Source organism: Antechinus flavipes, chromosome 5, assembly GCF_016432865.1.
Source record: "Antechinus flavipes isolate AdamAnt ecotype Samford, QLD, Australia chromosome 5, AdamAnt_v2, whole genome shotgun sequence".
NCBI classification, from domain to species: domain Eukaryota; kingdom Metazoa; phylum Chordata; class Mammalia; order Dasyuromorphia; family Dasyuridae; genus Antechinus; species Antechinus flavipes.
The window spans coordinates 182,970,377-182,984,498 of NC_067402.1; the positions used below are offsets into that span (position 1 = coordinate 182,970,377).

General features: G+C 35.9%; 1 protein-coding gene across 1 annotated transcript in view; it reads left to right on the top strand.

Moving 5' to 3' along the window:
• The window catches only part of SLC15A5 (solute carrier family 15 member 5), a 221,551-nt gene that overhangs the window by 98,275 nt on the left and 109,154 nt on the right, over positions 1-14,122 (top strand). The window contains exon 4 of the mRNA XM_051962427.1: positions 11,039-11,208. Within this exon, the coding sequence (XP_051818387.1) occupies positions 11,039-11,208 (170 nt within the window). The remainder of the gene's footprint in view (positions 1-11,038; positions 11,209-14,122) is intronic.

Sequence of the window (14,122 nt, forward strand, 5' to 3'; positions counted from 1 at the left end):
TCATGTGCTGCTAGTTTGCCCATTCTGCTGGGTTGATCTGGTGTAGTAATACCTGTTGTGCTAGGGGGTTATCAGGTTGGCACTTTGCCTCTTATTTTGAGAATGGAGGCCTCAGAGCTGGCCTGACTGCTATTAGCCTGCTAAGCCAGGACCAAGCCACCTTCATTCCTACTCTATGCTATCACTATTTTGTCTGTGGTGGGCTGCACTCCACTTACATCCAAGTGAGACAAAACTTTCCTGAAGTCCTTCTAAATGATCGTAAACTGGAAAATTGTTTCACTCCATCTTTTATAGGTTTTGTCACTCCATAATTCATATAAAGCCTGGATATGATGTTGTTTCTGAAGGAACCTGGACAGATCTCAGGCACATTCCTGGCTTTTCTATGCCATCTTGGCTCCACCTTGTACATAGCTTGGTACAAACAGAAGATATGAGAGAAAGTATCCCAGAGATTACATTCAATTCCTTTATGGAGAAGAATATAACTGAAACAAATAGAAATACAAGATAATCTACAATGCTTATTAAAACGTGTGACAAAGTCAAAATTCTGGAGGTAGCTTGTAATGGTCTTGCTTGGTTTTCTGGAGGTCTCTGGGCAGCCTTCCTTTCAATAGAGTAGTCACCACAAGAATAGCCAGGTGTTAAATTCCAAATCCTTTATTATCTCTTTCAAAGTCTTGTCTCCTTTCTTGGGGCCCGGTCAGCCTTCTTTTTTTTTTTTTTTTTAATTTTTTATTTAATAATTACATTATATTGACACTCGTTTCTGTTCCGATTTTTTTTTCCCCTCCCTCCCTCCACCCCCTCCCCTAGATGGCAAGCAGTCCTTTATATGTTGGATATGTTGCAGTATATCCTAGATACAATATATGTTTGCAGAACCGAACAGTTCTCTTGTTGCATAGGGAGAATTGGATTCAGAAGGTATAAATAACCCGGGAAGAAAAACAAAAATGCAGATAGTTTACATTCATTTCCCAGTGTTCTTTCTTTGGGTGTAGCTGCTTTTGTCCATCATTTATCAATTGAAACTCAGGTCTCTTTGTCAAAGAAATCCACTTCCATCAAAATATGTCCTCATACAATATCGTTGTCGAAGTGTATAATGATCTCCTGGTTCTGCTCATTTCACTTAGCATCAGTTCATGTAAGTCTCGCCAGTCCTCTCTGTATTCATCCTGCTGGTCATTTCTTACAGAACAATAATATTCCATAACATTCATATACCACAATTTACCCAGCCATTCTCCAATTGATGGGCATCCATTCATTTTCCAGTTTCTAGCCACTACAAACAGGGCTGCTACAAACATTTTGGCACATACAGGTCCCTTTCCCTTCTTTAGTATTTCTTTGGGATATAAGCCCAATAGAAACACTGCTGGATCAAAGGGTATGCACAATTTGATAATTTTTTGGGCATAATTCCAGATTGCTCTCCAGAATGGTTGGATTCGTTCACAACTCCACCAACAATGCATTAGTGTCCCAGTTTTCCCGCATCCCCTCCAACATTCATCATTATTTTTTCCTGTCATCTTAGCCAATCTGACAGGTGTGTAGTGGTATCTCAGAGTTGTCTTAATTTGCATTTCTCTGATCAATAATGATTTGGAACACTCTTTCATATGAGTGGTAATAGTTTCAATCTCATCCTCTGAAAATTGTCTGTTCATATCCTTTGACCATTTATCAATTGGAGAATGGCTTGATTTCTTATAAATTTGAGTCAGTTCTCTATATATTTTGGAAATGAGGCCTTTATCAGAACCTTTAACTGTGAAAATGTTTTCCCAGTTTCTTGCTTCCCTTCTAATCTTGTTTGCATTAGTTTTATTTGTACAAAGGCTTTTTAATTTGATGTAATTGAAATTTTCTATTCTGTGATCAGTAATGGTCTCTAGTTCATCTTTGGTCACAAATTTCTTTCTCCTCCACAAGTCTGAGAGATAAACTATTCTATGTTCCTCTAATTTATTTATAATCTCGTTCTTTATGCCTAGGTCATAGACCCATTTTGATCTTATCTTGGTATATGGTGTTAAGTGTGGGTCCATGCCTAATTTCTGCCATACTAATTTCCAATTATCCAGCAGTTTTTATCAAATAATGAATTCTTTTCCAGAAGTTAGGGGCTTTGGGTTTGTCAAACACTAGATTGCTATAATTGACTATTCTGTCTTGTGAGCCTAGCCTTTTCCACTGATCCACTAATCTATTTCTTAGCCAATACCAAATGGTTTTGGTGACTGCTGCTTTATAATATAATTTTAGATCAGGTACAGCTAGGCCACCTTCATTTGATTTTTTTTTTCATTAATTCCCTTGAGATTCTCGACTTTTTATTGTTCCATATGAATTTTGTTGTTATTTTTTCTAGATCAATAAAATATTTTCTTGGAAGTCTGATTGGTATAGCACTAAATAAATAGATTAGTTTAGGGAGTATTGTCATCTTTATTATGTTCGCTCGGCCGATCCAAGAGCACTTAATTTTTTTCCAATTATTTAAGTCTGACTTTATTTGTGTGGAGACTTTTTTATAATTTTGCTCATATAATTCCTGACTTTCCTTTGGTAGATAGATTCCCAAATATTTTATGGTATCAACAGTTATTCTGAATGGAATTTCTCTTTGTATCTCTTGCTGTTGGGTTTTGTTGGTGATGTATAAAAATGCTGAGGATTTATGGGGATTTATTTTGTAGCCAGCTACTTTGCTAAAATTATGAATTATTTCCAATAGCTTTTTGGTAGAATCTCTGGGGTTCTCTAGGTATACCATCATATCATCTGCAAAGAGTGATAGTTTGGTTTCCTCATTGCCTACTCTAATTCCTTTTATATCTTTCTCGACTCTTATTGCCGAGGCTAGTGTTTCTAATATGATATTAAATAATAATGGTGATAGTGGGCAACCTTGCTTCACTCCAGATCTTACTGGGAAAGGTTCCAGTTTTTCCCCATTGCATATGATGCTTACTGATGGTTTTAAATATATGCTCCTGACTATTTTAAGGAAAAGTCCATTTATTCCTATGCTCTCAAGTGTTTTTATTAGGAATGGATGTTGGATTTTATCAAATGCTTTTTCTGCATCTATTGAGATGATCATGTGGTTTTTGTTTGGTTGGTTATTGATATAGTCAATTATGCTAATAGTTTTCCTAATATTGAACCAGCCCTGCATTCCTGGTATAAATCCTACTTGGTCATAGTGTATTATCCTGGTGACAATTTTCTGTAATCTTTTTGCTAATATTTTATTTAAGATTTTAGCATCAATATTCATTAGGGAGATTGGTCTATAATTTTCTTTCTCTGTTTTCAGCCTACCTGGTTTAGGTATCAGTACCATATCTGTGTCATAAAAGGAGTTTGGTAGGACTCCTTCAATCCCTATTTTTTCAAATAGTTTATATAACATTGGAGTTAATTGTTCTTTAAATGTTTGGTAGAATTCACATGTAAATCCATCTGGTCCTGGGGATTTTTTCTTAGGGAGTTGATTGATAGTTTGTTCTATTTCTTTTTCTGAGATGGGACTGTTTAGGATATTTACTTCTTCCTCTGTTAGTTTGGGCAAGCTGTATTTTTGGAGGTATTTTTCTATTTCATTTAAGTTGTCGAATTTATTGGCATAAAGTTGGGCAAAGTAACTCCTAATTATTGCTCTAATTTCCTCTTCGTTAGTGGTGAGTTCTCCCTTTTCATTTTTAAGACTAACAATTTGATTTTCCTCTTTCCTTTTTTTAATCAGATTTACTAAGGGTTTGTCTATTTTGTTGGTTTTTTCATAGAACCAACTCTTAGTTTTATTAATCAATTCAATAGTTTTTTTACTTTCAATTTTATTGATCTCACCTTTTACTTTTAGAATTTCAAGTTTAGTGTTTGACTGGGGGTTTTTAATTTGTTCCTTTTCTAGCATTTTTAATTGCAAACCCAATTCATTGACCTTCTCTTTCTCTATTTTATACAAATAGGCCTCTAGAGATATGAAATTTCCTCTTATTACTGCTTTGGCTGCATCCCATACATTTTGGTATGATGTCTCATTATTATCGTTTTCTTGGGTGAAGTTATTAATTATGTCTATGATTTGCTGTTTCACCCAATCATTCTTTAGTATGAGATTATTTAGTTTCCAATTATTTTTTGGTCTACTTCCCCCTGCTTTTTTGTTGAATGTAATTTTCATTGCATCGTGGTCTGAAAAGGATGCATTTACTATTTCTGCCTTACTACATTTGAGTTTGAGGTTTTTATGTCCTAATATATGGTCAATTTTTGTATAGGTTCCATGAACTGCTGAAAAGAAAGTGTATTCCTTTCTGTCTCCATTACATTTTCTCCAGAGATCTATCATATCTAACTTTTCTAGTATTCTATTTACCTCTTTGACTTCTTTCTTATTTATTTTGTGGTTTGATTTATCTAATTCTGAGAGTGCAAGGTTAAGATCTCCCACTATTATAGTTTTACTGTCTATTTCTTCTTGCAGCTCTCTTAGTTTCTCTTTTAAGAATTTAGATGCTACCCCACTTGGTGCATATATGTTTAATATAGATAGTGCTTCATTATCCATGCTACCCTTTAGCAAGATATAGTGTCCTTCCTTATCTCTTTTAATTAGGTCAATTTTTGCTTTAGCTTGATCTGAGATCAGGATGGCTACCCCTGCTTTTTTGACTTCACCTGAAGCATAGTAGATTTTGCTCCAACCTTTTACCTTTAACCTGCATGTATCTCCCCGCTTCAGGTGTGTTTCCTGTAAACAACATATTGTAGGATTCTGGCTTTTAATCCATTCTGCTAACCGCTTCCTCTTTATGGGGGAGTTTACCCCGTTCACGTTTATGGTTAGAATGACCAATTCTGTATTACTTGCCATCTTGTTAACCCCGGTTTATGCTTTCCTCCCTTCTTTCCCCTTTCCCCCCTTCCAAGTATTAAGTTTGTGAGCACCCCTTGCTTCTCACAGCCCTCCCTTTTTAGTATCCCTCCCCCCGCCTTAGAGTTCCTCCCCCTATCTTACCCCTTTCCCTCCCAGTTCCCGTATTCCCTTCCGCTTAGCTTATTCCTTCCCTTTCCACTTTTCCCTTCTCACTTTTCAATGAGATGGGAGAAGTTTCACCATAGATTGAATATGTCTTAAGATTTTTCACTTAAAGCCAATTCTGAAGGCAGTAAGATACCCACTATATTCATCCCCCTCCATTCTTTCTCTCAGATATAATAGGTTTCCTATGCCTCTTCATGAGATGTACTACCCCCACTTTACCCTTTTTCTGGTACAATGTCCTTTCCACATCAATTTCTAGAACAAGGTATACATGTATTCTTTATACATCTATATAGTCAAAATATAGTTCCCAAGATTAATCTTTACCTTTTTAGATTTCTCTTGAGTTCTATATTTGTAGATCAAACTTTTTGTTAAGTTCTGGTTTTTTCATCAGAAATAGATGAAATTCGCTTACTTCGTTGAATGTCCATCTTCTTCCCTGGAAAAAGATGCTCATTCTCGCTGGGTAAGTTATTTTTGGTTGCATACCAAGTTCCTTAGCCTTTCGGAATATCATATTCCAGGCCCTTCGATCTTTTAATGTGGATGCTGCCAGATCCTGGGTGATCCTTATTGTGGCTCCTTGATACTTGAATTGGGTTTTTCTAGCCGCTTGCAATATTTTTTCTTTCATCTGAGGGTTCTGGCATTTGGCCACTATATTCCTTGGTGTTTTGATTTTAGGATCCCTTTCAGTGGGTGATCGATGAATCCTTTCAATGTTTATTTTTTCCTCTGTTCCTATGACTTCTGGGCAGTTCTCTTTGATAATTTCCTGGAAGACAGTGTCCAGGCTCTTTTTTTCATCATGTTTTTCTGGGAGTCCAATGATTCTCAGATTGTCTCTCCTGGATCTGTTTTCCAGGTCTGTTGTCTTCCCCAGAAGGTATTTCACATTTTTCTCCATTGTTTGATTTTTTTGGATTTGCTTGACTGATTCTTCTTGTCTCCTCGAGTCATTCAATTCCACTTGTTCAATTCTGATTTTCAGTGAAGTATTCTCTTCACTCACTTTTTTAAAATCTTTTTCTAATTGTCCCATTGAGTTCTTTTGTTCTGTGGAATTTTTTTCCATTTCGCCAATTTTGTTTTTTAGAGAGCTGTTTTCTTTTTCCAGTTCACTAATCCTATTTTTCAAGGATTTTACTTCTTTATCCACTCTCTCTTTAACTGACTTCTCCAGGCTCTTTTCCCATTTTTCTTCTAGCTCCCTTGTGAGAGCCTTTTTAATCACTTCTATGAGGTTCATCTGTGCTGAGGAACAGACGATCTCCTCCTTTGGGGATTCACCTGGGGACTGCCTGTTTTTAGTCTCCTCAGGATTTAGAGTCTGCTCTCTATCTGTATAGAAGCTGTCAAGGGTTAAAGTCCTCTTCAGCTTCTTGCTCATTCTGTCTATTAATCAGAGACAAACTACCAAAGAAAAACAGAAAAAACTGGAGTCTTTCTTTGGGGGGGGGGGGCTGGGTGTGTTATCGAGCTTCCTCTACAGACTGCAGGGGGCAGCAGTGAGGCACTAGCAGGACTGTGCTGCGCCTGCGCTCTGAGATCCCAAAGTGTGCTGAGTCACTGAGGGGGGGGAAGGGGGGGGGGGGCGGCCAGGTCCTGAGAGACTCCAGCTGTTTGGGGTTGTATTCTTCAGCCCCAGTGTTTTTAGCTTCTCTGCTGGGCTGTTGACTTGCTGCCGGAGCAAAGTATCCAAACCTGTAGCGAAGCTCTCCCCGCAGAGACGGCTGCGATCACTCCCCACCCCCTCTCCAGTCTGCTCCTGTACCCTCACTGCCGCTGCCCGCCGCCTGCGCCCGATCTAAAACCGCCCCAGCCCTCCAGTAAAGACAGACCTTTCTTGGCGGATCTCAAGGATGGCTTCTCTTGGTAACTATTTGTGGGTTTTTTTCAGTCAAGCATTGATTCAGAGGCTTGTAATGAAATGGATAGTGAGAGAAAGCGTGGAGCTTATGCAGCTGTGAGCCTCCTCTCCGCCATCTTAACCGGAAGTCCCCTTGGTCAGCCTTCTTAAAGGCCTTCTAGAGGCTTGGTTTCAGTGGAGAAATTAAGGAAGAGATTCTGCCACCAAGAGGCTGATGAAGATGAAATGCTTTTCTCTCTATCTCTGAGCCTCTCAGTTCTCCAGGAGAGCCACCAGGAGCCTGACTGAAGGTAGAATGACTCTCTCTTCTTAGATCCAAGAGCTTGAGCTCCTGCCTCCAGTCCTTTGTCATCTCTCCTTCACTCTGGCTGAGGCTCCCAGCCTATATGCTCTACACTGAGTGTAAAACAATCATTATATCATTAGGAAACCATTATTTGTTGTAAGACCAAATCAATCATACTGAGTTAGAGAACTATTAATCACCATGCTAAATTAGATAACCATTGTATTTTATCAATTCCACTGACTTAACACCTTGCTAGAATCCTTGTTTCAGAGTTCTTGATCATAACAGTAGCTGATGTTTACTAGACCAGTCATGGAAGATTTCTTGCAGGAGAACCCTAGGAAAAAAAATGTATTGTGTATGGTAGTTGCTCAATGATCATTCAAATGAATTCAATAAAATAAAAATATTGTGGAAGGGCTTAATCTGGGTCTTAGGAGTAAGTTGTCTTTGTGTAGACAGGACAATAAAGGGGGCATTTTTCTGATGTAATGAAAGCAACATAAGTAAAAGTAGGGAGATAAAAATGAGCATATTGTGTGAATGAAGCAATCAAAATAAAAAGAATTGTTTGCAAATATTGTTGAAAAGTGAAGAATCAGATTAAAGGCAATGCCAGAATTATTTATCAGTAGACAGAAGACTTTTGCTGTGCCACTTTTGAAATAGTAGAACAAAGCTTCTCCTATGACAGAGGAGACCATGAATAATTTATGGAAACAGGTAAGGATTCATACTTATTTTTCACTAACTATGCCATAGTTATGGTCTCTGGGACTATGATTATATAGTTATTTAATAGTGAACTTCTGTACAAGCATAGGAGGACAGTGAGTGTCCCTAAAATGAATCAGAGGAGAGATGACTAGTAACTCTCTGGATGTAAGCCAACCCATGTTCCTCAGCCCACATACGCACATTTTCCTATTATTGACCACTACATCGTGGAGAGAGAAGTGATATTGAAAAATAAGACTTCCTAAGTTTAAAACTATATGGTTCTTATTCTGTGAAGTAGATAGCTGTTTTTTTTTCCTTTTTCTTCATCCTTGTACATAAAATGTTTTACAAACACTAAAATTATATAAAGCTATCCCTTGTTGTCTTTGTTATTAATAATAATAATAATAATAATAGTAAAAATGCTTAATACCTATGTCTTAGTACTTAATACCTGTGCCTCAGCAATAGCTTCTGTGATAATCATCAAGTCATTTTGGTCAGGAAAGGAATATTTCATTTCTATCTTTGTATTTCTAACATCTAGTATAGTATACATATCTGTTGATTGATGTATTGATTAACTTCTCTGTACCATACTTAATGCATTTGTTAAATGAGAGACCTAGACACCTGGTTCCCAGCTAGGTAAAGTCCTATGAACCTATCTCCCTAAACTGCATCTAAGTCATAAGGAACTCTATTCACAGAAAACTCTATTCCGCCCCGCCCAAAAAAAAAAAAAAAAACACAGAAAACAGATGACAAGAATCTTACAAAATAATGCTTGATAAGCTGTTAGTAGAGGCAGGTAGAGAATAGAAATACAAAAATATTTTAAAATACAATAAAATAATGTACAATGCTTTTTGATAAAATATTTTATATTTGTATTTGTAATATATAAAATCACAATAATATGAATGTGATAAATAAGACATTGCACAAAGTTCCTTTTAAAAACAAGTTTCTCCACCATATTTCAACTCAATTACTTTAATCACCAATAAAGATCAATATTTTGTCTTTATTACATTGATAGAAGAAAAATCACATTTCATACAAATAAGCTGTTAAGAACAGCAGCAAAAGTGGTATCATTTTGATAAATCAGAAAAGTCATTTTTTTCTTCTAGTCAAAATATAATAAGATATTCAGGCAAAAAAAATGCTTATTTCAATAATTTGCCACAAGAAATCTTTCTCTTTTTTAGATGAAATGTGTCCTATTTATACATGGCAATGAGCTAGTTATTTATCCATTTATATTTATAACTATTATACTTTATAATTAAAGTAAAAGAAAATTATTTTGGTGGACCAGTCAAGTGAATAATAAGGTTTTCTCCTAATTCATTAAAGGTAAAAAGTTTATTTAATTCTTCTGTGAAGAAGCTGACATACAGAAGAGCTAGCACTTTGATCATGTCTTTATTCTTGTCTTGATACATTAAATATTTTGGAGAATTTTCCCTTAGCTGAGATTGACTTTTAGTGTCTATCTTTCTCTGGCTCTCTCTATTTGTCTCTTTCTTTCTCTCTTCCTTTCTTTTTCTCCTTTGCTTCTTTCCCAGTGTGAGTACCCAATAACCAACATATTCTAATTGGTATGACTGCTATGATTTCTGTTTGCTCTAAGCGTCAATAAATGAATTTATTTAGTATTCACTATGTCTGATGGTCTTTGTGCAACTGACATTTGAGGATGAATTCAGTCCTTTGGATATACCTAGGAACATTCCTTGTTAAAGGGATAGTAACTAAAAGTAGATCTAGAAACTATTTCCCTTCAGATGGCAATATTTAGAAGGACAGATAGATACAATAGATACAATAGCTCATTACTTTATTTTTGAGGAGAGTAGAGAAGACCAATCCCCTGCCTCCCTGGTAGTAATTAATATTTCCCTTAATAAAGAATAATAGTAGACACTAAAGATTCCTTTTCAAACCTCCTTTTGAGCTTCATCTAGACAAGTCCTCATGCATATAGGCAGCTCTACATTTTAAGAAAGATAAATAAGCATTTCTAGTCATGTAAGTTTATAATTCTGCATTCTACAACCTATTCCCCTCATCAAAAAAGTCCTGTGTCCCCTCAAGGAAGCACTTTCTCTAGTATGGAAAATTCTGGTTAAAGTTAGCATTCCTCCTGGTAATGTAAAAATGTTAGAAGACATTCCAACTATATAATTCTATGATTTGATTTTTTTTTTAATTTGAAATTCTAGTGATTTCATTTAGTGCATTTGAGAGAATATTTGAGAGAAATTTTAGAGAAAGGTTTCCTGTAAGCTGAAAATTTTCCTCAAAACACTCTATACTTACCTAGTTAGACTTGTTTATAAAGTTCACAAGGAAAAATTTAAAATGTTTTTCAACAGTCACTCATTTCCTAATGTGCCCTGTATACTTCTTATTTAATTCTGGTACTCTGGAGTATTTGGAAATAAAATAATAATAGTAACAATGCCAGCTAATACTTACATAGCACTTACTACTTTACCATTTTATCTCCTTTTACAGAGAAGAAAATTGATACAAATTGACATTAAGTTATTGCATAGAATCATGCAGCTACTAAGTATCTGAGATAAGATTTGAGCTCATGTTTCCCTGACTTTAGGTCCTGCACACTGCAACTATACCATCTCCAACTCTTTACCAATGTTTCTGCTTTTAATATTTTTTTCTGTCCTACCAAGCATAAACTTAGATATGAAAGGGGAACTACTACCAAATCTCTCTCCCCTTTCCCCACTAAAAATGAAGTTTATCTCCTTCTGGATGAACAGTTTGCTTAAGTAACATTTCCAATGGGAAAAACACATCCCCTTAAAATTACATATATTTTAATGAGCCCATGAGTATGTTTATTGAATAAAGAAAATTGTATGTCATGAAGTCTTATACTCTGACTATATACCTAGTAGACCTAGTATTTGAAAGCAATCTTTTTGACATTTGCTTAAACTTTCAGATTGAATCACTTCCTCAAATTTGTGCAAAAACATTATAATGGTTATTTGTAAACTAAAGTAGACTCATTAATTTGTTGGATTTTTGTCTCTGTTTACTATAGGTGCTATTGGCTGAAGAATCTAAATGCAGTTATTGTCTTTCTTGGAATATGTTATATCCAGCAATCAATGTCCAGGAATTTTGTTTTTCTCATTCCATGCATGTCTATGCTTATGACTTTGATTACTATTCATATGGTACACAGTGAACTCATTTATCAACCAGAAAAAGGTAAGCAAATTTACTTTGCAAGTATTGCCATTTTATTTTTGCCATTTCACAGCATTACATTTTTTTTTATTTTGAAAGAATTTAGGGATATTTAGGATATTTAGGGATAAAGAATTTAGGAATAAACATATGTTTCAGTATAACCTACATTCCTGTAAGAATTTGTACTACAACATACCCCATAAAGGGATATATATTTGTTACTTGAACACTTCTAATAAAAAGGAGAGTCTGCCACTTTCCCAGATAGCTTGTAGTTCCACTACAAACCTGCTATAGTGGATAGGAAGTTATTTTCCTGATAACAAACATAAAAATTGCCTCTTCACAGCATCCACCCATTGATCTTGGTTATGTTCTCTGGGGCCAAACAAATCTAATGTTTCTTTCATATTCAGTCCTTCAGAGAAGAAAATTCTGGGAAGATGATAGAGTAGATCAGAAAATTCCATGCTCTCCAGATTTCCCCCAGAAACAAGACAAAATATAGCCTTGAGGTAAACATAGAATGATAAAAATAAACAAGAGTTGGGACAGAACACTGATTCTCATTGGACAAATAGAGGGTATCCAAAGAAACATCTAAGGACAGAGATTTGGCTGGTATGATCTTCAGTCTAGCTTCACAGAAACAGCAAGTAGCAAGCTCTGAAGTTAGCTAGGTTGGGAGGCAGCCTTATTTATGCACAGGGATTTTCACCTCAAGGACAGTGTGGAATCAAATGTCTGAGAAGGGGATGATTGAGAGAATGTCTATTGATAAGGGACTCCAGAGTGCTTGTGGGCACTTAAAGGAGGGCAGAGTTCTTGATTTTGATTCTAGGCCAGAGAGGAGAACTGAAGGAGGATCTAAGGTCAGAGGCACCATTCCCCAGATCTCAGGACTGGAGATGATTACAATAACAATCCTCTTTAAACAAACAAAGGAAATGAGCAAAAAAGAAGGAACCCAGCCATAGAATTTCAAAAAAGATTACCTTCTTTATATATATATATATATTTTTTTCTATTATTATTTCTTGGAGTCTTATACTTTTGCTGTCTTCCTCAATCTACTCTTCTCGGACACTTGAGAAAATATAAAAATAATTCAATGATCTGAAAGCTATGATCAAAAAAGGAACCTTGATACAAAAATACAAGAAATAATTAAAGATAATTGTCTTGAAGTGTTAAAAGAAGAGGGAAGGAAAGCAACTAGATAGCACAGTGGAGAGAGCACTGGCCCTGAAGTCAGGAGGACCTGAATTCAAATGTGATCTCAGACACTTAATACTTTCTAGCTATGTGACCCTGGGCAAATTACTTAACCCCAATTGTCTCAGCCAAAAAACAAAAAAGAGGAATGAAAAGAGATCATAAAAGGAGTGAAAGAATCTACACTTGCAAAATGTTTGTAACAATTATTTTGTGATGACAAGGAACTGAAAACTGAGTGGGTGCCCATCAATTGAGTAATGGCTGAAAAAATAATGGCATATGAATGTAATAGAATATTGTTCTACAAAAAATAATGAGCAGGCTGATTTCAGAAAAACTTGGAAAGATTTATATGAACTGATGTTGAGTGAAGTGAGCAGAACTAGGAGAAAATTGTTTACCGTAACAGCAAGATTATGCAATGATCAACTATGATAGAATAACTCTTCTCAACATGTGGTGATCTAAGACTATTCCAACAGATTTGGAATAGACAATGCAATCCACATCCAAAGAGAGAATCATGGAGATGGAATGCAGATTAAAGCACACTATTTTCACCTTTTTGTGTGTTTATTTATTTTTTCTTTCTCATAGATTATTTTTCTTTTGCTTTCTTTTTTTCACAACATGAAAAATGTGTTTAAAATTATTGTATATGTATAACCTACATCAGATTGCTTGATGTTTTGTGAAGAGAAGAGGTAAGGGAGGAAGGGAGAAAATTTTGGATCTCAAAATCTTACAAAAATGAATGTTGAAAACTATATTTACATGCAATTGGAAAAATAAACTCCAAAACATATAGCTCAAGGAGAAAATATTATAAGCACCAAGAAAAAAAAAACAACAAAAATATGGTAGAGCCAAAATTATAATTGAAGAAGGGACCCAGAAACTCTAAAACTCCTTAAAGGAAAAGTTCTTCTTCAACTCTGCCTCAGGGAGTGACCTCTCTAGAGACAAACAAGATAAACAGTTTCATTCTGTTATCTAGGTGGGTTGATTCAGTCTTGATCAAAAGAATTCCAACCCTATTGAATTAAAGAAACTCATCCAATTCTATTCAAATTCCAGCTCAAGCTGATACCCAGCTTGTAGTTGAGCCAACTTGGAACTCCACCCACTAGTCACCTTCACAGCTTGTAACCAAAGCTCCTCTTATAAAAGAGCCAATCTAAAATCCTCTCTTTGCAGAGGTTCTAAACATGCCCTGCTATGCCATGCTATGCCAAGGAGGCCTCTGCTCACTGGAATAATATTCTTTTCCAGTGCTACCTTCTCTTTACCCTCAGCCATTTCCCTAAAGAGACTTTATGCCTCTCTGTCAGGATTTCTAACCTTATTTCCCAATCCCTATAATAAACCTCTTTTATCAGTCTAGGTTTTGGGGTCTTTAAATTCTTTTACAGAGAATTCCTGTGCCACCAGAAGGTGGTTCCCCCAAACTCCCTACCCTTGCACTGACTCCTAAGAGGGTACAGGGGAGCCAAATTTCTCCATTTGGTTCCCTGGACCCTGAACCTGCCAGTAGACCTTAATCATTTAACTCCCAACCACCAGAAATCCTAATCTCATTTTGGTTCTCTAAATCTAGATCTTATCATTCAGTTCCCTGAAAGGAAACCCCCAAACTTCAACCTCATCATATTTTTGGTTCCCTTACCAGGAACTCCCCAAACTAGACTTTATCTCATCATAATCACATGCAATA